General features: G+C 45.3%; 1 protein-coding gene and 1 long non-coding RNA gene across 4 annotated transcripts; both read left to right on the top strand.

Annotated features, from left to right (window-relative positions):
• Window positions 1-8,288: 8,288 nt before the first annotated feature.
• On the top strand, window positions 8,289-11,279 carry LOC139838427 (uncharacterized). Of its 3 annotated transcripts, none has more exons than XR_011754965.1 (3): window positions 8,289-8,626; window positions 10,624-10,746; window positions 10,900-11,279. It is a non-coding gene; the product is annotated as an uncharacterized lncRNA (long non-coding RNA). The 3 variants fall into 3 exon arrangements; XR_011754964.1 differs by having other exon boundaries at window positions 8,289-10,746; window positions 10,900-10,975; window positions 11,069-11,279; XR_011754963.1 differs by having other exon boundaries at window positions 8,289-10,746; window positions 10,900-10,980; window positions 11,069-11,279.
• Window positions 11,280-12,909: 1,630 nt separating this feature from the next.
• LOC127341667 (crocetin glucosyltransferase, chloroplastic) lies at window positions 12,910-14,590 on the top strand. The gene has a single exon (XM_051367546.2). The coding sequence runs from the start codon at window positions 13,000-13,002 to the stop codon at window positions 14,473-14,475; it is 1,476 nt and encodes a 491-aa protein (XP_051223506.1). The 5' UTR covers window positions 12,910-12,999; the 3' UTR covers window positions 14,476-14,590.
• Window positions 14,591-19,752: the final 5,162 nt, after the last annotated feature.

Here is a 19,752-nt window from a genome sequence, read left to right as displayed (position 1 = left end):
GGGCGAGGTTTCCATTACGGTTGATGCTGACTGTATATGAAATCAGAAAACAACCATGTAGCAGTATTTTAGGCACGTTTCTGTAGTAATAATGTGAAAGTGTATGATCAGTTTCCCACTGTTTTCATCTCATTCCTATTGATGTTAGAATTTGGAGTAATGTGAATGCGTGTGGTCAGTTCTCTACTTTCCTGTGTTCCTAAATGTCTTAGCTACGGATCAGTTTTACGCTGTGCTATTCTTGTGTCAAGTTAACTACTGCCTGCACCGTTACTTCAGAAAGCACGGGCTGAGTAGGGGCTCATCTATATACGATTATACGATTCTACAGACACATCATGGCTAGGAACTATTTTGTTTGGAAATTCTATCTCTGCCATTGATTGACGAGAGTAAGTTGCAACGGTGACATGCTAGGAATGGTTGCTCAGATGGTCTGTTCCATGTATTGTCCTAAATCGTTTTGTAACAACAGTAATTGTTATGTAGGCTGGCTGATTCGTGAATGGTGATGCCTATGCTGTGGACTTACGACTCCTCTTGCTGCTCCCTTGAAGTGTCATACGCGATACTGATCTAATGATCTCATAGTATTTCATGCTTTGCTGATGAAAGTTTGCCACAGACGAATGATTTAATCCCGAGAAAAATACGACATGGATTAGCAGGGTGCAGAAGACAAAAAAAAAAGGGGGGGAGACATCACTGCTACATGATATCTTGATCTGACTCTCCTTTTTTTTTCCTTTTCAGGAGCTACTAGATTTTCATAAGTACAATCAAGTCAGCTCAACGTGAAGGGTCCAAGAGAAAGTAGCTGCTCGACTGCTGAAACAAATAGTTTGCATGAAGCAACTACTATGTCGACATTAATTTAAAAAATGTCGACATTAGAAGCGGAAATATCATGCCTAATGTTGAGTATTTGCCCCATACTGTGGTCTTAAATGCCTACCAGATAACTATGTATAATTAGTACTCCCCGTACCGTTTTAATCTACTCAAAGTTTTGGCTACCAATGTATGTTTCATGCCATGGCCTGCGTCGATTAAATAAGAACTGAGGTAGTACATCTGATGAAGGGAGTAGATTGTATTCACTCAGAAAGGAACTAAAACCAAATATACATACAAGAAATGTACCCACACGGGCGCGGCGTGCCGCCGCGCCTATGCCTCCTAGTATCATTTAATATCACTATATATGATTTAAATCTCAAGTAATTCATATAAGAGAGTTTGGAACCAGGGGTCCAAACATCCCATGAATTCATGTGAGACAAGTTTAAATGAAGTATAAGACTCCACATAATTTACTTTAATAGTTTTGGACAATATCAACTAGTTAAACTAGTCAAATGATCCATTAATTAAACTAGGGCATGATCATGCAAAGTGACCACACCATTTTATTGCATAAACAATTAGTGTAAGTCAAATGTGAGCTATTAGAGTTGGAATTAACTTAATATCTATTTTGGTTGATTTTTAATAATTGTTTGAATAGGGAAAAGTCCCTGTCTTGTTATTTTTATCACATTAATTCTACAAAGAATCTGGCCATGAGACCAGTGGCATTGGATAGATAATTTCTTTAGCTTTCCAACAATATAAAGTTCAACCAATTTGGTTTAGCCAATTTAATTCTATTGAAATTAAAAGTGGCAGCAGTATTCAAAAACATTTGAATTAATTAAATCGAGTTTGAAATAAAAGGGCCGGCGGGAAAAACTACTGGGCCAGATTCAAACTGAACGGCCCAAGCCAGCCCAACCACGGTCCAGTGACGAGCGGCGCGCTGACAAAGGGTCCCGCATGTCAGTGACTTATTTAACCCGAAACGGTATGGGCGAGTATGGTGCGTTGGATTAGATCGTGATCAAACGGCTGTGGTTCATCGTCCCGCCGGCGAGAGGGGAGTTCACCGGCGGCTCAGGTAGGGGGTCGGAGAGCTCACCGTGGCTCCAGCTAGGGTTGGCAAGGTGCGCGGTGAAGTTGTGGACGACGGCGAGTCGACTGGTAGCAGTGGCTCGTCCTGGGGTGGCTCCAATCGACGGTGGCGTCCACCAGGTACTGGCGGCTCCGATCTCCAAATTGGGGCAGCTCCGGCGATGATCGAGTGAGTGGAGTGGGGGTGGAGAAGCAGTGAGAGGTGGGGAGTGAGATGGTGTGGTTGGTTTGGTCCAGGGAACTCCCTATTTATAGAATCGCATGAGGGTTGCGGGGCAGGGATGCGGGCGACATGGGCGCGGCGTCTCCGGCGGCTGGTCGAGCTAGGCGAGGCTATGGCGATGCTCTACGGGTCCAGGCGGTGCTACTGGCAGCGACAGCGTGGTCGGGGAGCGTCGGGATCGCTCGCGTTGCTTGCGTGTCTGTCGCGCCCGCGGCGGAGCAGGGTCTCCTTCTCCGGCGGCGGTGGGCGCGGGTCGTGGTCTGGCGGTTGTCTGGCGGCGTCCAGGTGTCGAGTGCGTGCTCAAGGCGTTGCAAGCGGGGCCAGGGAGTGAGCGAGGTGGTGGCGCGGCGCGTGTACTGGGCGTGTCCGCGCGCATGCATGCGCGACGTGAGCGGCGTCCAGGGCGCGCGTCGGCCGGCGTGTGTCGTCCTTGAGCGTGACAATGGCAAAGCTAGGGTGGCGTAGGAGGTGCGTTGGCGCGTGGTGGCGAGGTGGTCCTAGCAGAGAAGCAAGGGGAGAGAGGGGAGGTCGACGGGCTCGGGGACATGGCCGGCATGGCCATGCCCTAGCTTACTCTCTCTCTCCCTTAGCCTCACTATGCTTCACTTAGGGTTTAAGGGGACCAGGGAACATAATGTGGTAGGTTAGGGTAGATTAGATTGAGTAGAAACACTATTTGCAATAGTTGCAAATAGTGCCCGAAATTTGAATTTGCAAAATTGTTCAAATTTGAAATAATTACAAAGATGAACCTTTTTGAAAAGTGAGTGTTGATATAAGTTGTAAATGACCAGAGAGGTTTTGAGGTGGTGGTGGAAAAATTAGAATCTAAGAATTGGCCAAAATGGCTAAGTGTAGAATGTTGCATATGTGAAAAAGTTGGAACTTTGGATGAGCCTTGCTCATGATCAAAGATGAATTTGGCATGATGATCTTCACCAACTTTGTTCACCTTGATGTTGACTTTGAAATGGTGCAAAGAGTTAGCAAGAGTTGGTTTGGGAAAATTGAATGGCAAGGGCTCAAAGTGGTGATCAGACTAGAATTGTCAAAATTGACCAATATCATATGTGAGCTAGTTGTGTGTTTGAATTTCACTTGAAAAGTGAATCTTTGATTCCAAAAGTTGTAGTAAGTGTTTAATAACATTACTCAACTAATGGTGAAGACCAAATAGGTCTAGGGTCAAAATTTATAAAAATGCCATAGGGCATATATGAGGGTTTTTAGGGTTTTGCCTTTTAGTGGAATTTCTTCCTCTTTGATTTATTGGGTTGGTGATCTTCATATGATCACCTTAGGGTTTTAGAGCATAGCATATACAAGTAATAACAATCATCATGGCATATCACTCAAATGCACAAGTCCTATGCATGGTACTATATGCAAATTAAAAAGTTTTTGTTGGTTTGAAATTTTGCTTCTGGAATTCTCTAACTTTCTTTTTATTGAATTTTGGGGTGTTACACCTTTCTTCTTTTTGATCAAGGACCAGGTCACGCGGAAAATAATTCATAGAGGTCGCTGCGTTGGGGGGCTCTATCCACTCATATCATCCCTGATGTCATCATCACAGTCTCCCAAGCATGCCTATACTGCCGCCAAGCCATCACAAGCAAGGTGGCATAGTCGTTTAGGCCATCCGTCTTTAGCCATTGTTAGGCAAATTATTAGCAAAATAAACTTCTCTCTGTTAGAGATTCTAGTTCCGAGTCAGTGTGTGATTCGTGTCAGCGAGCTAAAAGTCATCAGTTGCCTTATCCGATTTCCACTAGTGTTTCTACTGCCCCTCTTCAGTTAATATTTTCTGATGTATGGGGTCCTGCACCCACTTCTGTAGGTCGCCATGATTATTATATAAGCTTTATTGATGATTATAGCAAGTTTACTTGGATCTATTTGCTCAAGAAAAAATATGATGCTTACAATGCCTTTGTCAATTTTCAAAAACTGGTTGAACGCCAACTTGACACTAAAATCCTCACTGTTCAGTCTGATTGGGGGGGAGAGTATGAAAAACTCAACTCTCTGTTTCAGTCACAGGGGATTTCTCACCATGTCTCCTGTCCTCATGCCCACCAACAGAATGGTTCTGCTGAAAGAAAGCATCGCCATATTGTCGAAGTTGGGCTAGCACTGCTTGCTCATGCACACATGCCTCTCAAATTCTGGGATGAAGCCTTCCTAACTGCTACATACCTTATCAATATGCTCCCTAGCAAAGTCATCAATAATGACATTCCAGTTCATCGCCTACTAGGAACTCACCCAACATATAAATCTCTCTGTGTCTTTGGGTGTGCTTGTTGGCCAAATTTGCGCCCCTACAATAAGCGCAAGCTTGCTTTCCGATCCAAACAGTGTGTCTTCATGGGCTATAGCCCTCGGCATAAAGGGGTAAAATGTCTTGATGTTACAATAGGGCGCGTTTATATTTCCAGAGATGTGGTGTTTGATGAGGCCGTATTTCCCTTTAAAACTCTTCATCCAAATGCTGGCGCCCTGCTTCGCAAAGAGATACTCTTGCTTGATCCATCCCTCCATCCGTTTACTCCTGAGAATGAACAATTTGATGACACACATGATGATTTTATGCATGCTACTAACCCTGTGCAAAGTGTTCCTCTTACTGTTCCGCAGGGTCCTACAACTCAGCATCAAGATACTCCTCAAAATTCGGCTGAAACTGATGCCTCTAGCAGCTCAAATTCGTCACATGAAATAACGGCAGAAGAGGACACGGGCGCTGAACACGAGACAGATTCTCTGGCAGAATCCCCCTCGGGATCGCCTCCCAGATCCACCTCGGATCGTTCGCCCGCCAGTCAGAGGCCGTCTGGCCCATCTGGCGCGTCTGCCCACCCTGCTGTTTTCCCGCGTGCGTCGGATCGCTCTGCCTCCGCGTCGGGATCCTCTGCGCCCGCCTCCTCCAGCGAACAGACCACAGCGTCGCCTGCAGGATCTGCTACGGCTCCTGCCCGCACCCAGACAACAGCGCCTGGATCCTCTGTGCCGCCCAATTCTGTGGCCCCTCCTGCGCCTCGCCCAGTTACACGTGCGTCTCGTGGTATCCGTAAACCCCGTGAGTACACCGACGGCACTGTTCGCTGGGGCTTGTCTGCTATCTATATCCACTGAGCCACCGAATCTTCAGGTTGCTTTGCAAGATCCCAATTGGAAACATGCCATGGACGAAGAATATCATGCACTTATGAAGAATCAAACATGGCATCTTGTTCCTCCACGACATGGTACTAATATTATTGATTGTCGATGGATTTACAAGGTCAAGCACAAGGCTGATGGGTCTGTTGATAGATACAAGGCTCGTCTTGTCGCCAAAGGGTTCAAACAACGGTATGGCCTTGATTATGAGGAGACTTTCAGTCCTGTTGTGAAAATAGCTACAGTTCTTCTTGTCCTAGCCATTTCAGTATCCAGGGGATGGAGTTTGCGACAGTTGGATGTTAAGAACGCGTTTTTACATGGTGTTCTGGAAGAGGAAGTTTATATGCATCAGCCACCTGGCTATGAAGATCCTCGGTATAAAAATTATATTTGCAAACTAGACAAGGCACTATATGGGCTGAAGCAAGCACCTCGGGCATGGTATTCTCGGTTGAGTTCCCAGCTACTTCGGTATGGTTTCAAGGCATCCAAGTCAGACACATCTCTCTTCATATACCTTAAGCACCATGTTACCATGTTCATGCTCATCTATGTTGATGATATTATTGTGTCTAGCTCCTCTCAAGCTGCTACTGATGCACTTTTCCAAGCTCTTAGCAAAGAATTTGCCCTTAAAGATCTTGGTCAACTCCATTATTTCTTGGGGCTTGAGGTCCACTCGATCTCTGGTGGTATTCTTCTTAGTCAGGAGAAATATGCTCAGGATGTTCTTGCTCGTGTTGGTATGGCTCACTGTTCTGGCTGTCCTACACCACTTTCGTCTTCTGAGAAGATAACAGCAAGGGAGGGAGATCTGTTAGGACCTGAAGATAGTACTAATTACAGATCCATGGTAGGAGCACTGCAGTATCTTACTCTCACACGACCTGATATCTCATATGCAGTCAATAAGGCGTGTCAATATTTGCATGCTCCAACTACTGTACACTGGACAGCAGCAAAGCGCATACTCAGATATGTAAAGCATACAGTAAGCATGGGACTCACATTCATGAAGTCTACCTCTACATTGGTTAGTGCTTTCTCTGATGCAGATTGGGCTGGATGTCCTGATGATAGAAGGTCCACTGGAGGTTTTGCTGTGTTTTTTGGACCAAATCTGATTTCTTGGAGTGCCAAGAAGCAGGCTACAGTTTCAAGGTCCAGTACTGAAGCAGAGTATAAATCAGTGGCCAATGCCACAGCAGAATTAATATGGGTACAGTCACTGCTTGCTGAACTTGGAGTGAAACTGAACCGAACACCTTGTTTATGGTGTGATAATTTGGGAGCTACATATTTGTCTGCAAATCCAGTGTTTCATGCAAGAGCCAAACACATTGAAATAGATTTTCACTTTGTCAGAGAACGAGTGCTGAAGAGACAACTTGAGATTCGGTTCATTCCTTCGAAAGATCAAGTGGCTGATGAGTTTACCAAACCACTTCCAGTACGGAGCTTCGAAGTGTTTAGATTTAATCTCAACTTGAGAAAGTTGTGATTAAGGGAGGGTGTTAGAGATAGAATCAATCTCCGTTATTGTAGGGAGTTGTTACCTAATACAACTCACCTTTCCCTCTCCCTCACGATGTAATCTATCTCCTATATAAAGCAATACAATGTTTGCCTGCTCGGTATCCGAGTAGAGAGATTTCTACCTGATCTTATAATGTCTACTGTCACCGTATCAAAGAATAAAGCGCCCGCGTATTTTAAAACGAATTTTAACCATAAAAATTGTGACAAAATCTTGATTATATTATATGTAATTAGTATCGTTGGATCCGTATTGAAAAACACTTTTTAATGATACTAATTTCATATAAACAATATTTATCAATTTAAAGTAATTCTTGATCAAGCAAAAAACACGTAAAACGAGGATACCTTATTTCTTAAAACGGATGTAGTATCCTTTATCAGATCGAGCGAATGTGCGCTGGGGTTGGGATTAATCAATTCCATAAAGAGAACCATGGGTGGTTAGGAGGCTAGGGACACTCAAATCACAGCGTTGACACTTTAATGTCTTTGAAAGATGAAATATTTTTTAGCGGCAGATGATGTTGCCATTCACAGCAAGACGTTTGTGGTGACTTCGTCAATCTAAAAACCCGTTGAATCATCTTCTTCGAACCAGTCTCTCAAAAGTGCTCATAAGGGTAAATATGTGTATGTGTTTGTAGGAGTGAATGTATGTACCCATTTGTGACCGTCTGTATTGTGTTTCAAACAAAAATTACTTCCACACATGCAAGGCCTCTTTGAATCATAGGTTTGAAAAAAGTAAGGATGGAAAATTGGTTTCTTTCCTAACTCTCCGTGGATAAACAATTAACTTAATTTTTAGTTGACACATCTCCACTACTTTGCACCATAATTATGCTAGCATGAGTTGCAACATGTATTGCAACATCGGTTTATCTTGTTGCATATTGGGTTTCATGTAGGAAATGATGTAAGACCATTAGATTGCTTCGTGATGCGTTTTAGTCGTGTGTTGCAAATTCCCCGAACCGGCCATTGGATTGATTTGTGAGTCACAAGTAAGATTTGATGGCGTCACCTGATGGAAAATTATCTTAATTTTTGGTGGACCGAGAACATAAAGTAAAACACAGGAATATCATAACCCCTCCGTTTCATATTAATTGACTCAACTTTATCTAGATACACATACATCTAGTCTAAAAACTTAACTAGATACATACAAATCTAGACAAAGTGGAGTCCATTAATATGGACTGAAGGAAGTAGGAACTACAACAAAAATGATACATAGAGACGTTCTAGTATCGACGCTTTGGTATTCGTCTTTAGGTGAAAATCCGACCTGTAATTAAAGACGTTATATAAGACGTTTTGCATGTCGTCTTGCCATGACATAAGTCACGTTTCCCACTCTTTAAAACTTTCCACCTCTTTCTAAAAAGTCCCACCTCCTAAATTTTCTAGTTTACCTCTCCCGTCCCTTACCACTTACCAGGCACCTAAGCCACGACCAGATCTATGGAAACCTAGCGCCGCCACATTTAGATCTCCCGGCAGTGCCTCTCCGGCGATTCCTGTGCAACTACTGGCGACAGTCTCCTCCCCTTGCTTCGCAACATCTTATTCTGCTAAAAAACGGCATCGATGTGCTGCGCACAGACCCGATCCAGCCGGACTCGCCGCGGCGGTGCCCTCTCATGTGAAATTGTGGCTTCTCCTGATCCCACATCCTACGCCACCAGCCCATGGTGGATCGTAGCCAGCAATTCCCAAAAAACAGTCAAGGATCCACAGGTATGTTCTTGTAGAAATTTAATCTCAGTTTGTATACTTTTTTAACCGTGCCTACGTATGTATGATTGGTAAATCTCTGAAGTAGCTCAAAAAACAGAACAATCTTTTCATGTAAATTAACATTTTATTCTTTCTTGGTTTAATAAATCTAGCTAATAGTTTTAATCACATGGCGTCGACTCAACCAACCAAAAGTTTGATATTACCACCACTCAATCTATTGCTAGATCGGGGACTACGCTTACTTCTCACTACGGTAGAGGATACAGTCATTAATATATGCATGTATCTTCTGCATATCTAATTATAGAGGGCAGACAAGCTTCTTTGCTTCATACGTACTGACGGGTAATTCGTTATTTCTTGGAAACAACTTCTTTAATATTATCAGCAATTTTTTAAATCCTGAGTCACTCACACCGGCCTCTGCCTTCCATTTCAGTAATCCCAATATACTACCCAGCTTTCTCTGCCCATCTTCACAACCTGGGTACAACAATTTGTGGTGGTCCTCTAACATCTTGTCGAACTGCAACCTCTCCTTATTCGTGCCACAGACTCTCCTTGCATCAGAAATGGCCCGACGAAGATCATCATCAACAGGATCATCTGGTGCCTGTTCTTCACCTCCTTCTTCTTCATTGTCTTCCATTGCGGTATCATCGCATTCAGAGAACATAGATCGGTACTGGTCATCGTTATCTTCTTCTTCATCGCCGTCTTCCAATATAACCACTTCTTCTCCGTGCTTGGTCCAAACATTATAGCTGGACATGAATCCGAACCAAAGCAGGTGGCTCTTAATGTCTCTTGAGCAAGAGTAATCATTCTCATTCTTACATTTCAGACATGGACAGCACATAAAACCTTGCTTCGACTTATTTGCCTCGGCCACAAGCAGGAAAGAATTCACGCCCTTTCTGAAAGCGGAAGCACATCGGTTACCGTACATCCATGGATGACTCATCTGCATCATAAGTACAATTATGTATCAGATGCAATCACCTTGCTAAAATTAGTATTGTACGAATTATGTATACGAGAAAATAGTTGCTAACCTTTTAGGATCAAAAGGAGGATAAATCTTATAAAATAAAATCAAGTGACATCCATCACAAACATTTCATCAAACACCTCTTGTGCACATGAAGAAAAAAAGAGGTAGCATAAACCTCCACCTTTCACCACCAAGGTAAACAATGTAGGGAGGTGGGGGGTGGCCCACCTGCGACAAAAGGGGTGCCAGCAGGAGGCGCCAAACCTTAGCCCCCTTTTTTCGCGGGTCCTTATACGGCCCGCGACAAAAGGCCGCGATAAAAGGCCCGGTCCGCTCCAAAAAGTTTCGAGGGCGACGTGGCCAGGCCATTTGTCGTGGGTGCTGACGCGCCCGCTACAAAAGGCTTCCACGAAAGCCCTGTTTAGTGACGGTCTGTAGGTTATTGTGGCCAAATCTTTGAGCTAATTAAATACTTGGAACTTTGAATTTCATAATATAAGCATGATCAAACAGAAATTTTATGATATCACGAACTAATGCAAATTTGGATTAGGTCGCCTCAGATTTATGTAACAGTTTGCAAATATATTCTTTAACCTGAACTTGAACTGATGAGATTTTTTGGGTACTTATGTCATCTTGTGTAATCCATATAAAGCTTTCAATTGATGTGATTTATTTAGAAAAAGTAGATATAGCGGTAATTTACTAACCTAGAACTAGTTCTGTATTTTAAGGAATGCCTATATGAAGTACAACACTCAAAATTTACTACAACTACAGTCTATTCAAGCAGAAAATTGATGGCCAGTTCAGGTTAATATAACCTTGGCCTTGCTTGAGTTCTTCATGTCTAATTGATGTTGTAAGTTAAATCGCTTATGTAGTTTAGACCAATGCGTAATGCTTATCGATATATTATATAGGTTGCTAATTAAATTTCATCATTTTTTCTGTAAATTGTCTCCAATCCACAGAACTAACCTTTGTTTCTCAAAAGCTTCAACTAAAATGCATCAAAGCTTCAAGTTTTACAGTTGATAAGTGAAAGGTCTGAAGATGCATCATAAGCATGCTGCTGCATCAGGCTGGCTGTAGTTACTCGCTGAAGCTAATAAGTCATGTAAGTATATAGTTTTAAACTAAAATTATATTGCAGCTATGCTAACTACCATCTTTAGTATATTAAGACAGTATAATTCTTACATAATATTATAACTGATATACATTATTTTCATTGAATTATTCATAACGTAAGCTAGACTATTCTGTGCAGACTTATGATGATTGCTAATTACCCTGATGCTAAGAAGGTACATACGTTGGCGAACATTGAAGAATTATTGCAAATGGTTTGGTACTCACCTTCACTTTGTCACGCTTACAAAAATGAATAATCTTTTTTGATGAGATTTCAGTGATATTTTTGAGTTTTTTTTTTGCAGAATTTTGATGAATCACAGTAAAAGACCAGAAGGAAAATATCTGCATGATGCAATGAAGCCCCGTCGGTGTTGAAGTAGTATACGCAAAAGCTTAGATAGATTCCAGCTAGTTCTTAATATCTTTTGTTCATGATACCTTTATCCCTCTTTTAAATGTAACCACAGTTCAGTTGTAAAGAACAAGATCCCTTGATTAATATATTTATTCCCTACAATACACTACATAGCGTATCCTCTCCCTTCATTGCTCGATAATTTGGTCATTTGAAAAATCAAAAATATTTTCTCCTATTAGCATGCCCTCAAAGCGTCACAACGTTTGGTAGAGACATCAAATAAGCGCACTTTCTTGCCAGCTCCCATAACGTCTCTACGTGCATATACATGGGAAAGTCCCATTTGAATCTGGGTGCACGTGAACCCAGGTGGGAAATGCATTTTTCAAATGTTAAAAAATTCTAAAATAAAAATAACGGGTGATTTACATAGCTTCTCAATTTTTTCTAGACACACTTTCAATACGTCTCACCAATTTTTTAGACGGTGCATAAGGTGACGTTTCTATGACGCTTTTCAGAAACGACTATACAACCACTTAGGGACGAAATAAAGCGTCCTTGCCACCTAAATTGAGCGTCTCCGCATGTCAATTTTGTTGTAGTGAGGTTTTTCTACGCAAACTAAAGGATTTTAAGAACAAGCAAACTACAAGAATAGTCGTTTCATTGTACACACTTGAGTCCTAAAAGATGTTGAAGTGGTTATTTAAATTCCAATGAAATTATGGCATAAGAACCCAGCCCATAGGAATATAGGTATCAGCGTACCTTTTATCCAAATAAAATCCACAGAAAAAATCCTAATAGTAAGTGCTACAAAAAAAATCTTGTGAAATTCCTAGAATCCAAAGAGGCCATAACTGCTATTGTTGTTGTTGCGCGTGTGCCAGGGAGTGTTAGAACATTCCGTTCAGCTGAGGAATGTTTTCTCGATATGCAAAATTTCAGCAATCAACATGATCCTTAATTCCTCTAAAAAAACATGATCCTTAATTAATCCAAATACAGTCCCCGCTCTTGATTATGGTGTTTTAGAGACCAAGCTACATGTAGTTTTTTATTTGTAAACACTTAAAATTTATATTTTGAATTTTCAAAAAAACGTGAAAAAAAATTCTAGAGGTAGCCAATTATATATGCTATGATGGTGTAAAATTTCAATTTAAACTAATTAATATTTTAGGCTACACAAAATTCAAAAAAATCTGACAAATTTATAGTCTTGAAATATGCACTATTCACTATAAAATTTGTCAGAATTTGTTATTTTTGAGTAGCTTAGAATATAAAGTAGTTTGTATTTAGTTTTTCCAACATTGTAGTATACATCATTAGCTATCTGTAGAATTTTGATTTGGATTTTTTGAATCCTTAAAACACAAATTTATATATTTGCAAATAAAGGGTTACCATATAGCTCACCCTCTATTTGAATCGCCATTTTAGCTTCTTTATGAATTTTCTCTGAGAGGCATCACACACACACTCTCTCTCTCCGTAACAAATAGAGTAATATAAATAGGTGCCACATCACAAATTGACAACTTAGTTTCTGGAAGAAGAATCAAACGTACACGTGATCGGTCGGCTTCTTGGGGAATCCTCAACATCGTCTTCTTGGCTCGTTGCACGACGGGCCACACAAACGCATGTAGTGTAGCCGGCGCCATCCCCAAGCCAGCCGCAATCCTTCCACCTGCTGACCACACATGTGACATGGCTCCTCCCTCGCCATGTAGTCATTGCTTTCGTCACCTCCGTCGTATATAAACAAGCGGAGCGAACAGCCACATCCATCACTCGCCGCTGCAATTCGAGCCAGCAAGGACACTCACAAGACATTCTCACGTACACTTGCTCTTGCAATCAACAATGCCGGCCATGGTGGCAAAGAAGGCGGAGCGTACGGCGGCGGCGGCGGGGGAGGTGCCGCACTTCCTCGTGGTCACGTACCCGGCGCAGGGCCACATCAACCCAGCGCGCCACCTCGCGCTGCGCCTGCTCCGGGCCACGCCGGGAGCCCGTGTCACGCTCTCCACCGCCGTCTCTGCTTGCCGCAAGATGTTCCCAGACGCCGGTGAGGCGGAGGAGCACATGGACGGCGCGGGAGTCCGGTACGTGCCCTACTCGGACGGCTTCGACGCCGGCTTCGACAACGCGGCGCACGACCACACGGACTACATGTCACAGCTCAAGATCGTGGGTCCCCGTACGCTGGACGGCGTGCTCACGCGCCTCCGCGACGCTGGCCGCCCCGTCACGCAGGTGGTGTACACCGTGCTTCTCTCCTGGGTCGCCGGCGTCGCGCGCGCTCACGGCGTGCCCGCCGCGCTGTACTGGATCCAGCCGGCAACCGTGCTCGCCACGTACTTCCACTTCTTCCGCGGCACCGACGGCTTCGACCAGGCCGTCGCCGCCGCGGCGGAGGACCCGTGGGCGGAGCTACGCCTCCCCGGGTTCCCGGCGCCGCTCCGCTTGCGCGACCTGCCGTCGTTCCTCACCATCACTTCCGACGAGCACCCCTACGCCTTCGTACTCGCCGCGTTCCGCGAGCTCCTCGGCGCGCTGGACGACGACCGCGAGGAGACCGGGCGGGGCGCCACCGTGCTCGCCAACACGTTCGAGGCCATGGAGCCCGACGCAGTGGCGACGCTACGCCAGCATGGCCTCGACATCGTCCCCGTTGGCCCCGTGCTCTCCTTCCTGGACGCAGCACCGGCATCGACCAACAGCAACGACCTGTTCAAGCAGGACGGGAAGGGGTACATAGAGTGGCTGGACGCGCAGGCGACGTCCTCGGTGGTGTACATCTCCTTCGGGAGCCTGTCGTCCATGAGCAAGCGGCAGATCTCGGAGGTGGCGCGCGGCATGGCGGAGAGCGGCCGCCCGTTCCTCTGGGTGCTGAGGAAGGACAACCGTGGCGAGGTCGACAGCGCCGACCTGTGCGCCGGCGGGGGCATGGTGGTGGAGTGGTGTGACCAGGGGAAGGTGCTGTCGCACCCGGCGGTGGGGTGCTTCGTGACCCATTGCGGCTGGAACTCGACGCTGGAGAGCGTGGCGTGTGGGGTGCCGGTTGTCGGAGTACCGCAGTGGACGGACCAGGGCACCAACGCGTGGCTGGTGGAGCGGCAGCTCGGCACCGGGGTCAGGGCCGCCGTCAGCGACAAGGACGGCGTGCTGGAGGCAGAAGAGCTGCGGAGGTGCATCGGCTTCGCCACGTCGGAGATGGTGCGCGCCAAGGCCACGATGTGGAGGGAGAAGGCGCGAGCTGCCGCGGCCGTGGGCGGCTCGTCGGAGAAGAACCTCAGGGCGTTCGTCGCCGGGCAGGTCGCCCCCGCCGGCAACTAGCCAGTCGGCGTACTGCCATTGACAGCACATAGCAGGACGACCAAACGTACGACACGACACGATACGGCGTTCCTGTGCGTCGTTGTCGTAAATAATTCTATTCCGACACTGCATACAGATGTTATTGTGTACTGCTGCTACTTGGGATGTTTAGGTCATGACTCAGGGTATCCTTGCGAGCGTTCGTTTGCGTCCACCCGTGAATATATTTTGATAGCGCGTTGAACATATTTTAACCGTGTGTCTGTTTGCGCGTGTGGGTGTGCTTTCAGCGGGGCAACCCATTTTTTATTGTACAAAATATTTAAAAAGCATAATCCACTACATATAAACTATACAAACTAGTTGTAGAAACCTAGACTACTTGCTCCTGAGGCCCGGCCCCGTCGTTGCGTCCCTCCCTCGTCTGCTTCTTCGTCATCTACCATGCGGCCACTAGGGCTTGGTGCGCTGTCGCGTCCTCTAGCAGGCACCACCACCGCAGCGTCTCGTTCGCAGAGTCCTCGACCTTCTTGAGCATGTCGAAGGAGTCGACTAACACCCTCTGCTCCGCCGCCTTCTCCTCCGGAGTAGGAGCATCAAGGTCATCAGAAGACCATGAGATGTCGGAGTCGTCATCCTCTGCGGTTGCGGTGGCCGCCACCCTGCGGCGTTCCATCTCGGCGTCGAACGCCGCGTGGGCCGCTCGCTCCTCCTCTGCTTCATTCTCCGCGCCAGCCATGAATTTGGTGTCCCTGACCGGGTCCAGGAGGTCGTCGGTGTTGTCGTCGTCGAACTCCTCGTCGGAGCTCGAGGTCGGGGGAGGTGGAGGTGGAGGTAGAGGCACGGCAGCCTGCCCACAGCCGACGCTGCTCATGGTGGAAAGGTGGAGGTTGTGCGGCGGCTACGGTTTAGTGTGGGAGGAGATGAGATACGCGCGCCCCTGTTTATATAGGCCGGAGGAAGGCGACAGCCGCGACACGCGTGGCATCGCCATTACTTCGTGCGCAGAGGTAGGCGATGGCCGCGCCATGCGAGGCATCGCCATTACGCGGCCGCAGACTTCCCAAGCGATGCCTCGGCGCCAGTACTGGCGTGGCTGAGAAGACGCATCGAGCCTGGGTCACTACCAGGCAGGCCCGACGAAACATCCGCCAGAAGCGAGCGGACACTTTGCGTGTTCGCGCAGCATCCGCAGAGACGCATCCAAGGCGCATATTTGGGCTAGGTTTGCGTCGCTGGGGACGGCCAGTTCACTATGCATCGCCCCGCTAGAGCGTGTTCCAGAAGCATTTTCGGCCCGGCCGGAGCGTCCGTTTTCGCCGCCCCGTTGGAAATGCCCTTAGACTAGCCACAATTGGAGTATCATAAGTACTATCATGCATGTTATGTTGGCAAAAATGTAATGTGGCTCACCAATTAATGAGATGAGAGATGGGAGTGGTATCATACCGTACCATAGCACGTAAAACTAGAAAACTTAATGGCAAACACATCATGTACAGAAATTTGCATTGAGATTCTATCAAACATTAAATATGATGATAATATGATACTATCTTATAATACTATGCATTGTGAGAGTAGTATTAGTATCATGTGATACTTCCCATTCTGACTAGTCTTACCTCATTTGGCCTAAAAGCCATAGAATATGGGAAATGCTTCTGATCAGCCCGCGTGGCTCCACTAGTAGAAAACAGGGCTTTGGTTTTTGGCTGCAAAGAGCATTAACACCGGTTGTGCTATGAACCCAGACTAAAGGTTGCATTAGCACCGGTTCGTGCGGCCAGGACGTCGCAAGGGACCAGCAGAGCTTTAGCACCAGTTCGTGCGGGATCTTTAGCACCGGTTTGTGACACGAACCGGGGCTAAAGCCCGCTTTGCCTATAAATTCAGCTCACCCAAGCCAGTCCTCGCTCTATTTTTCTTGGTGGAAGGTGTGAGGGTTGTGTGCTTGTTTGATTTTCTTTCCCATGCACAAGAGGTGCTCGATGAAATGTCTGAGAGAATGATGTCGCTTGGTTTCACACAAAACAAAAATGATATGAGGTGTCGGAGCGACACTTAAGCTTTATTCTCTTTCTTTCCTCCTCGATCAAGGTAAGCAACTTTACCCTTTCATTTGTACAGTGGTCATTTCACTATTTATGATGTTTTGTAATGGTTTTTCGATAAACTTAATTATATGATGTAGGTGAACCGGCGGCAATGGATGTACGCTGACCGGCGCTTACCCAAGTTCACTGCAGGCCTGGAAGATTCTCTCCGTGTGGCTGAGGAAAACCCGCAGCCGGATGGTTTTATGTGTTATCCATGTGTTGATTGTCAGAACTTAAAGCAATATTGTAAATGGAAATTCCTTCACTCTCACCTGCTTTGGAAAGGTTTCATGCCCAGCTATAATTGTTGTACCAAGCATAGAGAAAGAGGGGTTATGATGGAAGACAATGAAGAAGTGGAAGAGGATGATGATATGTACCCTAAATACGGTGATACTGCAACGGGGCATGATGAAGATGAAGAGGCAGGGGAAGCTGAAGATGAAGTGGCATCAGATCAGCCAGCTGATGATGATCTTAGGCCATCGTTGATGCACACAGAGAAGCAGAAAGTGCAAACGAGAAGCAGAAGTTAAAGGGCATGTTAGAGGATCACAAAAAAAGTTGTACCCAAATTGCGAAGATGGCAACACGAAGCTCGGTACCACACTAGATTTGCTGCAATGGAAGGCGGAGGTTGGTATATGTGACAAGGCATTTGAGAAGTTACTGAAAATAATGAAGACAAAGCTTCCAAAGGATAACGAATTGCCTGACATTACGTATGAAGCAAAGAAGGTTCTTTGCCCTCTAGGATTAGAGGTGCAGAAGATACATGCATGCATTAATGACTGCATCCTCTACCGCGGTGAGGAGTACGGAAATTTGGAAAAATGCCCGGTATGCACTGCACTGCGGTATAAGATCAGGAGAGATGACCCTGGTGATGTTGAGAGCGAGCCCCCCAGGAAGAGGGTTCCTTCCAAGGTTATGTGGTATGCTCCTATAATACGACGGTTGAAACGTCTGTTCAGAAACAAAGAGCATGTCAGGTTGTTGCGATGGCACAAAGAAGACCATAAGAAAGACGGGATGGTGAGACACCCCGCTGATGGGTCGCAGTGGAGAAAATCGATAGAGAGTTCCTGGACTTTGCAGGTGACGTGAGGAACCTAAGGTTTAGTCTAAGTACAGATGGCATGAATCCTTTTGGGGAGCAGAGCTACAGTCATAGCACCTGGCCTGTAACTCTATGTATCTATAACATTCCGCCTTGGTTGTGCATGAAGCGGAAGTTCATTATGATGCCAGTGCTCATCCAAGGCCCAAAGCAACCCGGAAACGACATTGATGTGTACATAAGGCCATTATTTGAAGAACTCTTACAGTTTTGGGCCAAACCAGGTGTACATGCATGGGATGAGCACAAACATGAGCCATTTGACCTACGAGCATTGCTTTTCGTGACCATCAATGATTGCCATGCTCTTAGTAACCTTTCAGGATAGATAAACAAGGGATACAATGCATGCACACACTACTTAGATGAGACCTAAGGTGCATATTTGGATAAATGTAAGAAGGTTGTGTACCTGGGGCATCATCGATTTCTTCCAAAGAGGCATGCCGTGAGATAGAAAGGCAAGCATTTCAGAGGTGAGGCAGATCACCGGGAGAAGCCTGACCTCCGTACCGGTGATGCTTTACTTGATATGGTCAAGGACATCAAAGTAATCTTTGGAAAGGGTCCTGGCGGTCAATATGTTCTGAATGACGTTGCTACCGGACACACACCCATGTGGAAGAAGAAATCTATATTTTGGGGGCTACCCTATTGGAAAGACCTAGAGGTCCGCTTTTGAATCGACGTGATGCACGTGATGAAGAATCTTTGCGTGAACCTGCTAGGCTTCCTGGGCGTGTATGGGCAGACAAAAGATACACGAGAAGCATGAGGGGACCATCAACATATGAAAGACCCAAAAAAACAAGCAAGAACAGAACAAGACAGATATAGGGCGTCACTTAAGTCCTGCTAGCTATGCTCTTACCAAGCAGAGAAGGAAATCTTTTTGAAGTCCTTTACAGTATCAAGGTGTCATCTGGCTTCTCATAATATATAGGGGACTATAAATATGGCAGAGAAAAAAATTCCAAAACCCGAAGTCGCATGACTGCCACATTGTTATGACGCAGTTGCTTCCGGTTGAATTGGGGGGGGGGGGGGGGGCTTCTACCGGAAAATGTTCGAATACCCATTGTGAAGCTATGGGAATTCCTCAATGCAATATCAAAGAAGGTAATCAATCCAGTTAGTCTGCCAAGGTTACAAAAGGATGTGGTGCAATGTCTTGTTAGTTTCCAGGGCCTTGCGGGGAAATTTTTCCGAGGCGGAGCTTCCGAAGATGTCCTAGGGCGTGTCCACCAACGACATCTTCAAGAAGCTCCGCCACGGGAGATTTCCCAACCCTTTCACCAATACTTTTAGAGGAGATGGAGGCTTCCAGGGCCTTGCGGGGAAATTTTTCCAAGGAGGAGCTTCCAAAGATGTCCTAGGGCATGTGCACCAACGACATCTTTGAGAAGCTCCGCAACGGGAGATTTCCCAACCCGTTCACCAACAATGGGGAAGAAGCTCCCTAGCTGCTTGTTGAGCTGCTTGCGATTATCGATGCTCCTTTTATAGGCCCGGTGCCGCTTCATCCTTTGTCTTGTTTCTCTGACAGGGTGTTGTACACTACATGCCTTATCTCGCTGAGCAGTGCGTCCACCCACGCGTCCTTATCCTGCCGACAACTTTAATCCCGTTTGTTGGGTGCAACCGGGACTAAAGGTTGCCCACCTTTAGTCCTGGTTGAACCCACCAGCCTTAACTAATGGCAAAATGGTTGGTGGGTGCAACCGGGACTAAAGGTTGCCCACCTTTAGGTATAGTTTTTATTATTTGTTATAGTTATAATTTATAGTATTTTATTAGTTATAATTTAGAATTTAGAATTATTTATTAGTTATAGTTAAAATTTTATAGTATTTTATTATTACTTATAATTTATAGTTATTTATTAGTTATAGCTATAATTTTATTGGTTTTTAGGTATAGTTTTTATTATTTGTTGTAGTTATAATTTATAGTATTTTATTAGTTATAATTTATAGTTTATAATTATTTATTAGTTATAGTTATAATTTATAGTTTTAAAAGGTGGGAAACATTGATTTCATAAATTATTTGAAAATTTAACCTTTAGCACCGGTT

Source organism: Lolium perenne, chromosome 3 (assembly GCF_019359855.2).
Source record: "Lolium perenne isolate Kyuss_39 chromosome 3, Kyuss_2.0, whole genome shotgun sequence".
NCBI lineage: Eukaryota > Viridiplantae > Streptophyta > Magnoliopsida > Poales > Poaceae > Lolium > Lolium perenne.
The sequence above is the reverse complement of the archived record's forward strand: the minus strand, read 5'-3'. Positions and strand labels throughout refer to the sequence as shown.